This window comes from Portunus trituberculatus, chromosome 3 (genome assembly GCF_017591435.1).
Source record: "Portunus trituberculatus isolate SZX2019 chromosome 3, ASM1759143v1, whole genome shotgun sequence".
In the NCBI taxonomy this organism is placed as follows: domain Eukaryota; kingdom Metazoa; phylum Arthropoda; class Malacostraca; order Decapoda; family Portunidae; genus Portunus; species Portunus trituberculatus.
Window position 1 is genome coordinate 940270 of NC_059257.1, and position 15625 is coordinate 955894.

General features: G+C 41.4%; 1 protein-coding gene and 1 long non-coding RNA gene across 2 annotated transcripts; one reads left to right on the forward strand and one right to left on the reverse strand.

Moving 5' to 3' along the window:
* Positions 1–2179: 2179 nt before the first annotated feature.
* Positions 2180–5696, reverse strand: LOC123508225. The gene is made up of 2 exons (XR_006675884.1): positions 4702–5696; positions 2180–2408 (listed from the first exon to the last, which is right to left on the reverse strand). It is a non-coding gene; the product is annotated as an uncharacterized LOC123508225 (long non-coding RNA).
* Positions 5697–7210: 1514 nt separating this feature from the next.
* LOC123508201 lies at positions 7211–8111 on the forward strand. Its single transcript, XM_045261737.1, has 2 exons — positions 7211–7457; positions 7628–8111. Exons 1-2 carry the CDS (start codon positions 7224–7226, stop codon positions 7706–7708), a joined length of 315 nt encoding a protein of 104 aa, XP_045117672.1. The 5' UTR covers positions 7211–7223; the 3' UTR covers positions 7709–8111.
* The last annotated feature ends 7514 nt before the right edge of the window (positions 8112–15625 follow it).

Consider the following 15625-nt stretch of genomic DNA (forward strand, 5'->3'; position numbering starts at 1 on the left):
CACTTCCAAACAGCTTCTCATAAGTTTGGGTGTTGAGTAGAGAGTGGATAATTAATGAACTATATAACTACCACTAAGCACCATTCGCTCATTCGCTCAGTAATATCCTTCATCACCAACACAACACCTTCTCTTAGGTTTCGCTGTCTACGATTCTCGCCCTAAGACGTCTTGACACAGTGCCAAACAGCAGCGAGTAGAAAGTAGAGAGAAGAGAGGGTAATTAATGAACTATATAACTACCACTAAGCACCATTCGCTCATTGATTGCCTTCCTCACCAGCACAACACCCTCTCTTATGTTTCGCTGTCCACAATTCTCGGCCCTAAGACGTCTTGACACAGGGCCAAACAGCATATCATAAGTCTGGGTGTTGAATATACAGTGGAGATTAATAAGCCAACTACCACTAAGCACCATTCGCTCATTCGCTCCTTCAAATCCTTCCTCACCAGCACAACACCCTCTCTTATGTTTCGCTGTCCACAATTCTCGCCCCTAAGACGTCTTCACACAGTGCCCGGCAACAGCATATCATAAGTCTGGGTGTTGAGCGGCCGCTGCTTACCGAGCTAACTACCATTAAGTACCATTCACTCATTCGCTCATTCATATCTTCACTAGAATTTATTTTCGCGTCGTTTTCATCGCTATTTCATCTTCACGGGAATTTATTTTCGCGTATTTTTTCATTCTCTCTCTCTCTCTCTCTCTCTCTCTCTCTCTCTCTCATTATTACGTTTTATTCATCTATGTTCCCTTAGTTTATTGTTGATATTCTCGTAATTTCGTTTATTTTTTTACGGATTTTAATTTTGGCTTGTTTGCTTTGTTTATTCCCCTCGTCATGTTGGTGGTGTCTTTATTCGCGTTCTTCGGTCTTCTCGTCCTTACCTCTCCTTTCTCTCCTTCCTCTCTCTCCCTTCCCCTTCATCTCCTTCGCTTCTCCCAGTCAGCCTTTCGTCTCTCCTCTCACTCAGCCAAGGACAAAATGACAAATGAATGACCAAACCAAGTCAAACAAACGCCAACACGGACAAATATTGCTTTATTTCGCTCCCGCTCAGGACACTGCCAGGCTCACACATGATGATGACGATGATGATGATGATGATGATGATGATGATGATGATGATGATGATGGAGGATGGTGATGACGATGCGCCACACAATCTCGCTCGGTGCACCTAAACACAGATACAACACAACACACACACACACACACACACACACACACACACACACAGAGAGAGAGAGAGAGAGAGAGAGAGAGAGAGAGAGAGAGAGAGAGAGATAGTTTTACAGTAGATAACAATAGTAGTAGTAGTAATAGTAGTAGTAGTAGTAGTAGTAGTAGTAGTAGTAGTAGTAGTAGTAGTAGTAGTAGTAGTAGTAGTAGTAGTAGTAGTAGTAGTAGTAGTAGTAGTAGTAGTAGTAGTAGTAGTAGTAGTAGTAGTAGTAGTAGTAGTAGTAGTAGTAGTAGTAGTAGTAGTAGTAGTAGTAGTAGTAGTAGTAGTAGTAGTAGTAGTAGTAGTAGTAGTAGTAGTAGTAATAGTAGTAATAATAATAATAATAATAATAATAATAATAATAATAATAATAATAATAATAATAATAATAGTAGTAGTAGTAGTAGTAGTAGTAGTAGTAGTAGTAGTAGTAGTAGTAGTAGTAGTAGTAGTTGTTGTTGTTGTTGTTGTTGTTGTAGAAAGACAAACAAGCTCTAACACCGCCAAACACTTAAAACACCTCCAAGCACACCCAAACATACTCAAAACACATTTTTCCTAAAACACACAAAAACGCAGTCAAACACACTTCTAAACACTCACACACTCAAAACACACTCAATTACACCTCAAAACACACCCAAACAGACAAATTTTCCTCCAAACACACCCAAACACACTTCCAAACACACAATTTTTCTTACAAACTTTCCCAAACACACTCAAAACACACCCAAACACACTTACAAGACACACCCAAACAGACATTTTTTTCCTCTAAACACTCTCAAACACAAATTTTTCTTCCAAACACAGAAACACTCAAACATACCCAAAACACCCAAACACAATTTTTCCTACAAACACTCAAAACACACCCAAACACACCTACAAAACACACCTCAAACAGACATTTTTGTCCTCCAAACACACCTAAACACACAATTTATTCCTCCAAACACGCTCACAAACACACCTCCAAACACGGAATCACACAAAGGTGGATGTGGTATTGGCCTGGATGCCTTCCTGCCTCACGCGAGCCAGCACTGTTTGGTGGTACAGTACATGTCGCGTTTGAGCGGTAATACACAGCCCCGCGTTTGGATCCCCTCAGAGCACCATCTTCGTACACATCGCCGCTGGAACACCCACTGTACCTCTGTGGCACTGTACCTCTGTGGGGAAAGGGAAAAAAAGTGTTTGGATTAGGAAAATTGGAGGTTTGGATGTATATTTGATCGTGCTGGAGTGTGTCTGGGTGTCTTTGTGTATTTTGATGGTGATTTGAGTGCTTTGATGGTGTTTTGAGTGTGGTTTGAGTGTGTCTCGAGTGTTTGGAGAATGTTTTGAGAGTGTTGGAGTGTGTTTGAGTGTGCTTTGGTGTCTTTTAGTAGTGTTTGTGTATTTTGATGGTGATTTGAGAGTGTTTTGGGTGTCTTGAGTGTGTTTGGGTGATTAGAGATGTGTTTTTGGTGTTTTTTTGTATGTTTGAGTGTGTTTGGAAGTATTCTGAGTGAGTTTGAGTGTGTTTTCAGTGTGTTTAAGTGTGTTTGGATGCTTAAAGATGTATTTGAGTATTCTGAAGGTGACTTGAGTGTGTATGTGTGTGCTTTGAGTGTGTTTAAAGATGTGTTTGAGTGTGTTTGGGTGTGTCTTCAGTGTGTTTGGATGATTAAAGATGTGTGTTGGTGTGTTTTTGTGTGTTTTGTGTGTGTTTGGAGTGTGTTTTGGGTGTGTCTGGAGTGTGTTTGTATGTTTTGGCGTGTTTGAATGTATTTTTGTGTGCTTTAGGTGTGTTTGGGTGATTAGAGATGTGTTTGGGTGTTCTTTGACTGTTTTGAGTGTGTTTGGATGTTTACATAGAAATGTGTTTAGGTATTTTGATGGTGATTTGAGTGCGTTTCAGTGTGTTTTTGAGGGTTTGAAGGTATTTTGAGTGTATTAGAGTGTGTCTGACGTGTTTTAACCGTGTTTTGGGTGTGTTTGTTGTGTTATGGGTGTGTTTAATGTGTGTTTTGGGTGTGTGTTGAGTGTGTTTGGAAGTATTCTGAGTGTGTTTGTGTGTGTTTTAGTGGTGTTTGTGTATTTTGATGGTGCTTTGAGTGTTTTGTGTGTGTTTGGGTGTGTTTGGGATGTTTTGTGTATGTTTTGTGTGTGTTTTGGTGTTTTTGTGTGCTAGAGTGCATTTGGAGGTATTCTGAGTGTGTTTGAGTGCGTTGGGATATTTAGATATATGTTTGGGTGTTCTGATAGTGATTTGAGTGTGTTTTGAGTGTGTTTCGAGTGTGCTTGGAGTTATTCTGAGTGAGTTTGGGTGTGTTTTAGTGGTGTTTGTGTATTTTGATGGTACTTTGAGTGTTTTGTGTGTGTGTGTGTGTGTGTGTTTGTGTGTTACGTTTATGTTTTGTGTGTGTTTTGCTGTGTTTTGGTAAGCCTGAGTGTGTTTGGAGGAATTCTGACTGTGTTTGGAAGTGTTTTGAGTGTGTTTAAGTATGTTGGGATGTGTAGAGATATGTTTAGGTATTTTGAGTGTGATTTGAGTGTGATTTGAGTGTGTTTTGCGTGTGTTTTGAGTATTTTTGGAGGTATTCTGAGTGTGTGTGGGTGTGTTTTGGTGGTGTTTGAGTATTTTTATGGTGGTCTCATGTGTTTGGGTGTGTTTCGAGAGAAAACTGTTTTGAGTGTGTTCAATGTATTTTGTGTGTTTTGAGTCTATTTTGAGTGTGTTATATATGTTTGAGTATGTTTTGTGTATGTCTTGAGTGTGTTTAGAGATGTGTTTTGGTGTGTTTCTGTGTGTTTGGTTGTATTTAAGTGTATTTTGGAGTGTGTTTGGAGATATTCTGAGTGTGTTTTGGGTGTTTTATGAGTGAGTTTGAGTATGTTTGGGTGTGTTTTGAGTGTATTTCCGGTGGTGTGTTTTGAGTGTGTTTTGAGTGTGATTTTATGTATTTTGAGTGTCTTTACATGTTTTGAGTGTGTTTTGGGTGTGTTCGGAGTGCGTTTGAGTGTGTTGATTGTGTTTGGATGTGTTTGGGTGTTCTGAGTGTGTTTGGGTGCGTTTTTACGTGTTTGAGTGTTTAGAGATGTGTTTGCAGTGTGTTTTGGGTGTGTTTAGATGTGTTTTGGTGTGTTTTTTCGTGTTTGTGTTTTGAATGTGATTTGAGGTGTTTGGGTGTATTTCTGTGTTTTGGCGTTTTGAGTGTGTTTTAGTGGTGTTCGGTTGTGTGTTTATATTTTGAGTTTATTTGAGAGAGAGAGAGAGAGAGAGAGAGAGAGAGAGAGAGAGAGAGAGAATATGTGTTCTCTCTCTCTCTCTCTCTCTCTCTCTCTCTCTCTCTCTCTCTCTCTCTCACTCTCCGTCACTCACTCCACTCTCACTCTCACTCACCCTCTCTCTCACTCACTCCCCTCTCACTCTCACCCACTCCCCTCTCACTCTCACTCACTCCCCTCTCACTCTCTCACCCGTTGGGATTTCCGTATTCGACCAGTGTGATTCCCTTGACTTCAGTGGATCCGTCCGGCCAGTTTGGTGTTATTTCGTGCCTCAACACCACCAGGTCGCTCTCACTCGCCTCTGAAATAGCAGCAGTACTGGTTGAACCTTCACATCTGGCAACTGCCGGACCTGATGGTGAATTGAGCGGCCACCAGATGTCACTGGGGAACTCCGGATCACCCAAGCCAACCTGTGCTTAACTATGAAGCCGTATGGTGTTGTATAATCAGATATAAGTGATTTAATTTAAGGGCGTCTTAGTAAGACACTGGAAATTCTTCATCGTGATATATCTCTTGAAACCAGAGCTACAGTCTTTAACATCTGGTAGTTATATTCACACTGTAAACAAGGTTAATCTAATATTGTGTTGCCCAGTCATTCAGCATTATCAGTGTGCACTATTCACCTGGAAAAGTACTCACTTAGAGTGTATTAGTCTCTATTCTGACAAATCTCAAAGTGAGACAAATCTTGCCATTTAAGATTTAGCAGGTGGCCGTCCCTAATCCAAGACCAGGTTGCAAAACCATGTCAGGAGCACATAACTCAGTCATATCCAGATTAAGGGAAATAAAGCCACATGTCACACATATTAAGTGCATATGCCACTCTCTGCAACTATGCGTTTCATATGCCATGAAGGAGTTGCCCACCCACTTTGAATACATGATATCACAAACATACAGCTACTTTTCACATAGTACTGTCCGCCAAGAAAAGTATGCAGACCTATACGCTACTATCAATCTCAAGATCCTGCAGCTGTGTGATACGCGGTGGCTTGCCATTGCTCCATGCCTGTCAAGGATCCTGCAACAATATGACGAACTGAAGCTCCATTTTGAGGTAAGCCGTAATTGTATCATTATCACCAAAAAATCATGTGAATGCATTTGAATATTGCTCTCTCTTTAATTGGCGACAGAGAAGGGTAGAGACAAAGGGTAGATATTGTGAAGGACAGAAGGAGGAGGAACACAGAGGGGGGAGGCAGAAATTAAGGAATGAATTGTAGGGGGGGGGGAAGGGGGAGTAAAGGTAGAGAAAAAGGAAGGAACACGGAGAGGAAGCGGAGGCAGAAAGACAGGAAGGAGGAGGAGGGGGGATCTGAGAGTGAAAAAGGTAGTGAGGGAGGGAAGGAGGGAAAGAGGGGGAATCGGCATTAGCAGCCACACCTAAGGTGAAGCGAGGGTACTACCTACAACGTGATAAACAAAGGTGTCCCTCGATGACTCACGGCCAGGGAAAGGGGGAGAAGGAGGCGGTGGGGACGGAAAGGGGAGGGAGAGCGCAGGAAGGGAAATGGAGAGGCGGGGCAGTGAAAGAAGGAAAGGAGAAAGTGACGGGCAGTGATTAGCAGCCACACCTGAGGTTTGAATGAGGCACCACATGTCAAGCGTGGAGAGAGAGAGAGAGAGAGAGAGAGAGAGAGAGAGAGAGAGAGAGAGTATGCATACAAGGAGGTCTTAATTACCTTTAATCCACTTGTCAGGTCAGGTCAGGTCCATGGAGGTAAACGCCACTCCTGCACACACACACACACACACACACACACACACACACACACACACACACACCTAGGCCACCCCAGTTTGTCCTGCCAGCGGAATCCCGGACGCCTGCCACGCCATGCTGCTCTCAACGACGTGGTGTACCGCGCCCTGGCTGCCGCTGGGATAGTGGCCACCCTTGAACCCCGAGGCCTGGATCGTGGGGACGGACGCCGCCCAGACGGCATTACAGTCTTTCCCTTCAGACGAGGCAAGATGTTGATGTGGGATGCCAACTGCGTAAACACCTTCTGCAGCACCCACATTAATGACTGTGCCTTGGCTGCTGGGGCAACGGCACCTGGCCTGGAGGTATGATTTCTCACCGCTTGCTGTGGAGACTAGCGGTGTGCTCGGGCCAGACTTCAATGACTTACTGGATGATATTGGTAGAAGAATCACCCAACGCAGCGGGGAGCCTCGAGAGACAGGTTGGCTGCGGCAACGCATCAGCCTTGCCGTAGCGCGGGGCAACACAGCTGCCATCTGCGGGCCCCATTAGTTGCCGAAAGGCCCACTATAAATCATGTTTTGTACCCATATGTATAAATAGTAAAGTTGTTTTGCCTGAGTGAATGCCTATGTATGTGCTTGTACGCATGCCAGTATGAAAGTAGGGGAAAACACACACACACACACACACACACACACACACACACACACACACACACACACACACACACACACACACATGTGCATCTACGGGCAGCCGCGCTCCGCCCACTCTCCTTGATAACTATGGCGGCCGACTTTGACAGCTAAGATCTGACATATGGCTGGCTTCACTTGCGAGTGCAGCGTGTTAGGCTTTTGTCACTTTCTGTCTATAAAACCTCCTTGTATGCATATATAGTGAAATACTGCATGTATCTAATAAATAAGATACTTATATTATATTGTGTAAATCTCTTTTCAGATTTCCAAGCACGAAGATTATGCTGCCGACATGTTGTACTATATGTACTGTACAAAGATCCAGCGAACAAGCGTTCTTGGCTTTCCTGCACCCTGTTGTGTCTCAAGTGGACAGAGTGAACAAGATGTTCGAGGGAGAAGACTGCAACGTTAGCAAACTGCTAGCAGAGCTGATGTCTCTTTACCAGTCCATCCTCACGCGACTCATGATGCCAAGGACCTTCTCTTCATGGGAAGCTGTGATAAATTTTGATGTGAGTTACATAATTTGCTGGTAACTGTTAATAATGATATAACACTATGGCAATATTATAATAATCATTATCAAGATTATTTTTCTTATAAAAGCATATATCACTATCATGTTCATTAGCGAAATAATTTACTTTTATTTTTCACTTCGACTTTGTTTTCATTTCTTCAGGTGGACAATGATCGCAACGCGAGAGCACAGTCTGCGACCTGGCAACCCTGCAAGACCTGCCGCCGCCAGCAGGATGGGTAGAGTGAAGTGTGAAGGGTGAAGGGTGAAGGGTAGAGAGTAAAAAACAGCAAGGTGTGGGTGCAGGATGACACGCCGACAGCAGGATGGGCAGAGTGACTGGTGAAGAGTGAAGCGTGGAGCATGAAGGGTGAAGGGTGAAAGACAGCAAGGTGTGGGTGCAGGATGACAAGGGGTGTGTGGAGGCAGGGACACTGAAGCATGAAGTGACCGATGGAGTCTGTGTGCGTGGCAGCGGACAGCGACGTCACCCGTGTGATGAGTGATAAGGTCCTTCTCGCATGAAATCCAAACAAGCGAGTTATATCTGCTCTCTGACAACGGATGGCCTCTGAGCTCCAATATCCGCTGTTCAACTCTTCACAGACCTCATACTTCAAACGTATATTTCATTACCTATTTATTTACATTTATCTATTTATTTATTTATTTTTATCATTTTTTGTGGCCTAGAGAGAGAGAGAGAGAGAGAGAGAGAGAGAGAGAGAGAGAAGTGCGACAAATTTTGAGGGCAAAATGTGGAGGCGAGTGGAGGGAAAAACGTCATATATTTAGGGTAACAGCAGAATAAAAGCAGAAAATTAAGAAAAAAACAGCAGAAAATTGAGAATAACAGCATTAGAGCGAGTGGGAGTAGGTAGGCGACGGATTAGAGCGAGAAAATGTTTAGGCTGGAGAGAATTAAAGCAAAAAACACACCAGGACAGTTAGAGCAAGCAAAAGTGAATTAGAGAGAATTAGAGCGAGTGGGAGTAGGTAGGCGACGGATTAGAGCGAGAAAATGTTTAGGCTGGAGAGAATTAAAGCAAAAAACACACCAGGACAGTTAGAGCAAGCAAAAGTGAATTAGAGAGAATTAGAGCGAGTGGGAGTAGGTAGGCGACGGATTAGAGCGAGAAAATGTTTAGGCTGGAGAGAATTAAAGCAAAAAACACACCAGGACAGTTAGAGAAAGCAAAAGTGAGTTAGAGAGAATTAGAGCGAGTGGGAGTAGGTAGGCGACGGATTTGGGCGAGAGAAAAGCATTGTGGGTGGAATTTAGTAGGCAACCTCGTGAGAGCAGCGGGAGAGGTCAGGTCAGGTCACTCACGGTGATATCCATGTGTCGAAAAATGCATTTGTCTCGAGTACATTTCCCACTCTTCCAGTACACACAGACTGTCTCGTTACGAAGGGCTGAAGGTTCATGGCGAAAGTTGCAGCTCTCTCCCTGAAATGTTTAAAAGTTGTCAGTTTTTCCTCCATATCTCCCTCCACGAGTTTCCTCCATCTTACCTCCACCTACACTGACTTTCCTCCATGTTTCCTCCACCTTCTCTCCAAGTTTGACTATCCAACTCTCCTCTGTCATAGTTAAAATAGTAGTTTTCTAAGATAGTCTAACATGAAAACCTGATTTTTTACAATTTTCTCTCTCTACTTCCTTAAACTTTTTCCTCCATATCTCCCTCCACAAGTTACCTTCACTTTCCTCCACCTACACAGACTTTCCTCCATGTTTTCTCCACCATCTCTCCAAGTCTGACTATCCTACCTTCCTTCTGTCATAGTTAAAATAGTAGTTTTCTAAGATAGTCTAACATCAAAACCTGACATTTTTTTTCATTTTTTTCTCCACTTCCTTAAACTTTTTCCTCCATATCTCTCCGCTGTTTTGTGTATCTCTCTTCAATAAACTGAAGTGAACTACCACCACCATCTTTCCTTCTCACGGGTAGGTAACATTTCTGTGTGGACACCGTGACCTCACCAGACACCAGCCTCACCACCGCCACAACAAACACCACCCATACCACTTTCTTCTCCCATTTACCCTCCTTCTCCTCCACCCTTTCTCCTTATCCTCCTCCTTTCTTCCTCCTCTTCCTCCTCCTCTTCCTCCTTTCTGCTCCACCTCCTTTTCTCCTTCACGACCCAGCCTCCATCCAGGTTCCTCTTACCTTCACTCCTCCTCCAGACACTCGCTCCAAGAAGCTTTTCCCTTTTCTACCATTCTTACCTCACCTCCACCTCCTCCTTCTCCTTCCTCCCATCTCCAGCTGCCCTTTCTCTAATGGTATATTCTTATCCTCCTCTCCGCTCCCAGGCACCATTCTCCCAGTTCAGATAAGACACAAGGCTCTCTTAGTGAACTGCGCTCTCTCTCTCTCTGTGTGTAGTGTAGCAGTGTTTTGGGCTTAGTCAAAATAGCCAGGTAAAATATCAACCTTAGTTCTAAGACCCCCTCTCGATCGTTGTCTCCAGTTTTCATTAAGGGTTGTCTGCTGCTCTCCTACTCAATTATGGATACAACACTAATGAAAACTATGCTCGAGTCCCATGAACGAGCCTTCAACTCGTCAATGGAGATTATGATAAACCATATGAAGGAGCAAATAAGTAAATTGGAAAATAAAGTACTCGATCTGACAACTAGCCTGGAGTTTACGCAACGAGAGGTTGATGATTTAAAGTCCAATGCAAGAGACCATGAGAAAGAGAAAAAGGAAGCAAAAACTAAATTGGATCAACTAACTGAGCAGATTGAGTCTTCAATCAAAAAAAATAAAGGAACTAGAAAATATAATTAACTATCAAGAAGACTATAGCAGGAGGAAGAACATACGCATTAACGGCATGGAAGAACGTGGCCCCGAGACGTGGGAACAGACGGCGACTGCAGTAACATCTCTTCCGGAAAACAAGATGCAATTGCCTGGATTGGTGTTGGAGCGAGCTCACCGGGTTGGACCGCACCGAGAGGGCAAGCCTCGTACCATAGTGGCTCGTTTCTCACGCTACTGTGATCGCAGGGCTGTCTTAAGAAGCGGAAAGAAGCTGAAAGGTACCAATATTTTTGTCAACGAAGACCTCTGTGCTGCTTCACAAACAGTCAAGAGTTCGCAGTTCCCCATGATGAGAGAAGCAAGAGCACAGGGAAAGATTGCCTTCTTCCGCCATACAAAACTGATAATACGGGAGAGAACCACAGATAATGCTACCAGACAGAACCAACCACCAGTGACGGAGGAGGGTGACAGTCGGGTGGGCGCTGCTGGGCCTGCTGATGTTGCTGGCAGGGTTACCCACTCTCAGGTGGCGGGTGTGTGGTCGGGTGGTGCTGGGCGGGAAGGTGCTTCGCCGTCCCTTCCCATGTCACGCCCGGACACTTCCCGCACTCAGTCTCCTGCTGCGCCTACTGCCTCGTCACAACGTAATGCCCCCAAGAAGACCGGTTTAAGGAGTACTAGCATGAGAAAGTAATGGCTTATAGATGACCGAACTCTTCTAATGGTAAAGATTCTAGTTCACTCTAGTTCACGGACGTACAATATCATTTTCCTTTTTCTAATCTAAATGATAGTGATTTTATAAATGTTATCCAAGCTGATGCTCATATGTACCCGTTAAGCGTAAATAATTCATTAACATTTTGTAACAGTGACAGACTTAACAAATCACAGTGTTGATCACTTAAATGAAACATTATTACCACAACCAGTATGTGACTACATTTTCTACAATAGTGAAATGCATCAAAATTTTCCTAGTAATAGTTTAAAGATACTTTCTTATAACATAAGCAGTGTTCCTCAGCATTTAGAGTCCTTTTTTGACCAATGCTTAGATATCTCTGATATTCAAATTGATATTATTGGATAATGTGAAACCCGTCTTAATGACAGTATTTGTAATTTATATAAACTGGATAATTATTCTTCATTTTTTCAGAATAAATCAACACAGGGTGGAGGTCTCTGTATATATCTACGTAATAATTTTCAAGGTGTAAAAATTACCAATATTTGCTTACAATTACCGCACATAGAATCTTTATTTATTGAAATTTTTAAACCCATTAAGTGTACCATTGGCATTATCTACAGACCACCTAATTCATCTTTTTATGATTTTATTGAAACTATGGAAAGTATCTTAGAATCATTATCCGGTTTTAAATCAGATTGTCATATAATCGGTGATTATAACATTAATTTACTAAATAAGAATGACAATGTCATCAATTACACAAACTTATTCTACTCGTATAGCCTTTTTTTTTTCAAACAATTATAAAACCAACAAGAGTCACTAATAAATCTGCAACATTAATTGATCATGTTTGGACAAATAACATGAAAAATTATATGAAAAGTGGTATCTTATATACGTCATTAAGTGACCATTTCCCTGTGTTCAGTTTATTTTCAATACCCACTCATAATAATTCGTCTTATATACACCTAACAAAAAGAAAATATGATGATGATAAAATCAAATCTTTCAAAGATGATTTAAAACAGCATAACTGGATCACAAAACTTGAAAATACTGAAGGGGCTGATAAGATTCTTTATTTATTTATGGAGAAATTTTTAAGCCTTTATAATAATCGCTTCCCAATAAAATCATTTGCTATGAAAGAGAAACATTATGGAAAGCCTTATATAACACCAGGAATGAAAAAAATCAATAAAGCATCGAAACAAATTACAGAAATTGCATGCTAAGTGGCCACTAACTTATGGCAAACAATTTAAGAATTATAGAAACATGTTAACTACAATAATTAGAACAGCCAAGGAAAATTACTTGAAGTCGAAAATAAATCATGAATCAGGTGATTCTAAAAAGACTTGGAAAACTGTTAATTCTATATTGGCTATACATGAACTTACCCAAAACATCTATAAAACATTAGATAATAAGCAGTATCAAATCACAGTTCTTTGTGATTTAAGTAAAGCTTTTGACACTGTATCACGCAATATTTTGCTACAAAAATTAAATAATTATGGTGTTCGGGGGAAAGCAAATGATTTTTGGAGAAGCTATTTGAGTTTCAGAAACCAATACACAGTATACAATAATGATTCATCTTCTTTTAAACAAGTCCACTATGGGGTTCCACAGGGGTCAATTCTGGGGCCATTGCTATTTTTAATATATATAAACGATATGGTACGTATTAGTTCAAAATTAAAATTTTTGTTGTTTGCTGATACCACAATATTTATTCAAGGACAAAATATTAATGAAATGATAATTACACTCAATAGTGAATTGATAAAGTTATCAAATTGGCTAAAAAGCAATCAACTGACAATTAATGTCTCTAAAACATTTTACATGGTATCAAGTCGCACAAATATTGATTTAGATAACATAAATATTAAGATAGAAGATAATGCAATCAACAGAGTAAGTCATATAAAATTTTTGGGAGTAATCATTGATGAAAGGTTGTCATGGAAGCCACATATCTTGAGTGTATGTACTACAATATCACAAATGACGGGAGTTTTATATAGGATACGAAATTGCTTGCCCTCAGAAAGTATCAGAATGGTGTACCTTTCCATTGTTTATCTTCATCTATTGTATTGTTCTGCTATATGGGAGGCGCATTTAAAACACTTATAGACTATTTATTTACTGCTCAAAAGAAAATTATACGAATCATGTATTTTAAGTCAAAATTGGAACATACAAACCCTCTCTTTCATGATCATAAACTTATAAAACTCCCGGATATTATTCTTTTACAAACTTGTATATTTGTGTTCAAATCTTTATACATTTTTCCTGTAAACACTACTTTTGAGTTTTCCTCACATAATATTAACACAAGAAGACCAATGGATTTAAAGATACCCCAGTGTAGAACTGTTCATGACCAACGAAGTGTTAGTGTGAGAAGCGTGTGGAATTGGAATAACCTTCATCAAGACATTAAATCCATAAATTCTATTAATTTATTTAGAACAAAAATAAAATCTTCTATATATGTTAAATATGAAGGCTGAATTACATAATGATTACGTTTACATGATTGTGTGCACATGATGATATATCAAATTTGTTTGTAATGTATGCGTATATATGAAGTATTTATGTATACATGTTAACATCTATGTAGTTAAGTACGGAGGCGTCTATAGATGTGTATTTCCATGCATATACTTATGGGTATGAGTGTGTGTTGGTAGATTTGTATAAGCATACCCATATATCCGTACTTTATGCGGATAGTAGTCACCTGCCGCCCGGTGGAATACTCCAGGAGAGGTACTTACGGGGATGTAGGCAGTGCTGCAGACTGAGTGATTCCCCGTGTCCTCTCTTCCCGGTTCCCTTTGTGGTCTCATTTATACAATTGAGCAGCTGCAGCCTGCCCTCTAAAGACAACTTCTACTACTTCCTACACTACACTACAACACCTTACACTTTTACACTCTCTTCAAATCAAAATTTAATAATGGCTTCACCACGCCCTGCCTCGGAGTCCCCCTCTGGGGAGGGGACCATAAATGTCCCCAGGTCGGACTGCCCTCTGCTGTCGACCTTGGGTGTCTTGACACTTCATCTAATACTTTCACTATCAATTTCTGCAACATTCGTGGCCTTCGTTCTAATTTTCAATCTGTGGAACACCACCTCTCCTCTACTAAACCTCATCTTCTTCCTAACTGAAACACAGTTGTCTGTGACTACTGACAGCAGCCCTTTTCTGTTCCTCCTACTTGCTCTATCCTCATTTTCAATCCAAAGCTGGATGTTGCGCATACGTGCGTAACGACACCACTTGCTCTCGTGCCCACAATCTTGAATCTTCAGAATTTTCTACCATCTGGCTAAGACTTCAATGTCACTCTCTAACTAAATTCATCTGTGCTGTATACCTCTCACCTAATTCCTCTGACTATGTAAAATTCTTTGACTATTTGACTTCCAAGGTGGAGCACATCTTATCTCACTTTCCTTTTGCTGAGATCTCCATTTTAGATTTCAATGTTCACCACCAGCTTTGGCTTTCATCTTCTTTCACTGACCAACCTGGTGAACAAACCTTCAACTTTGCTATCCTTCATGACCTAGAGCAGCTAGTGAAGTTCCCTACCCGTATTCCTGACCGCCTTGGAGACACGCCCAACATTCTTGATCTTTTCCTAACCTCCAACCCTTCTGCTTACTCTGTTAAACTTTCCTCTCCGTTGGGCTCCTCCGACCACAATCTAATTTCCGTTACCAGTTCTATCACTCCAGTGCAGCCTCAGGACCCGCCTAAGCGGAGGTGCTTCTGGCATTTTAACTCTGCTAAGTGGAAGGAACTAAGGCAGTACTATTCTGATTTCCTTGGGATGATTATTGTTTTCATGTCAGAGATCCTTCTCTTTGTGCCGAGCGCATAACAGAGGTGATTATCTCTGGCATGGAGCTATACATTCCTCATACTTTCTCTAACCCTAAAGCTAAAAAGCCTTGGTTTAACTCTGCTTGTTCTCGTGCTGTCAATGATAGAGAGGCGGCTCACAAACGGTTCCGTAGCCATCCAACTGCTGAAACTCATGCCCTATATATTTCTGCCCGTAATCATGCCAAATCTATTCTCCAACTTACTAAAACTCTTTCATCAATAGAAAATGTCAAAGTCTTTCCAATTCTAACTCCTCTCGAGATTTCTGGCATCTAGCCAATAATATCTCTAACAACTTTACTTCTTCGTCTTTCCCTCCTTTACTTCATCCAGATGGCTCTACAGCTGTCTCTTCTTTTCTAAAGCTGAACTCTTCGCTCAAACCTTTGCTACCAACTCAACTTTGGATGATTCTGGGCATATTCCTCCTACTCCTCCACCCTCTGACTACTTCATCCCTAAAATTAAAATTCTTTATAAAGACGTTTTCCTGGCCCTCTCTGGCCTTGATTCTCGGAAGGCTTACGGTCCGGATGGAGTCCCTCCTGTTGTTCTCAAAACTGTGCTTCCGAACTCGCTCACTGCCTGGTCAAACTCTTTCATCTGTGTCTCTACTTCTATTTATCCTTCTTGCTGGAAGTTTGCTCACATTCAACCTGTCCCTAAAAAGGTGACCACTCCAATCCTTCTAACTACCGCCCTATAGCTTTGATTTCCTGCCTTTCTAAAGCCTTTGAGTCTAT

What these genes read in the sequence shown, in the direction of transcription:
- LOC123508201 (XM_045261737.1), top strand. Translation starts at nt 7,224, where the DNA reads ATGCTGCCGACATGTTGTACTATATGTACTGTACAAAGATCCAGCGAA. An exon ending in AAGCTGTGATAAATTTTGAT is followed by an intron (nt 7,458 to 7,627) that starts GTGAGTTACATA and finishes TCATTTCTTCAG; the next exon opens with GTGGACAATGATCGCAACGC.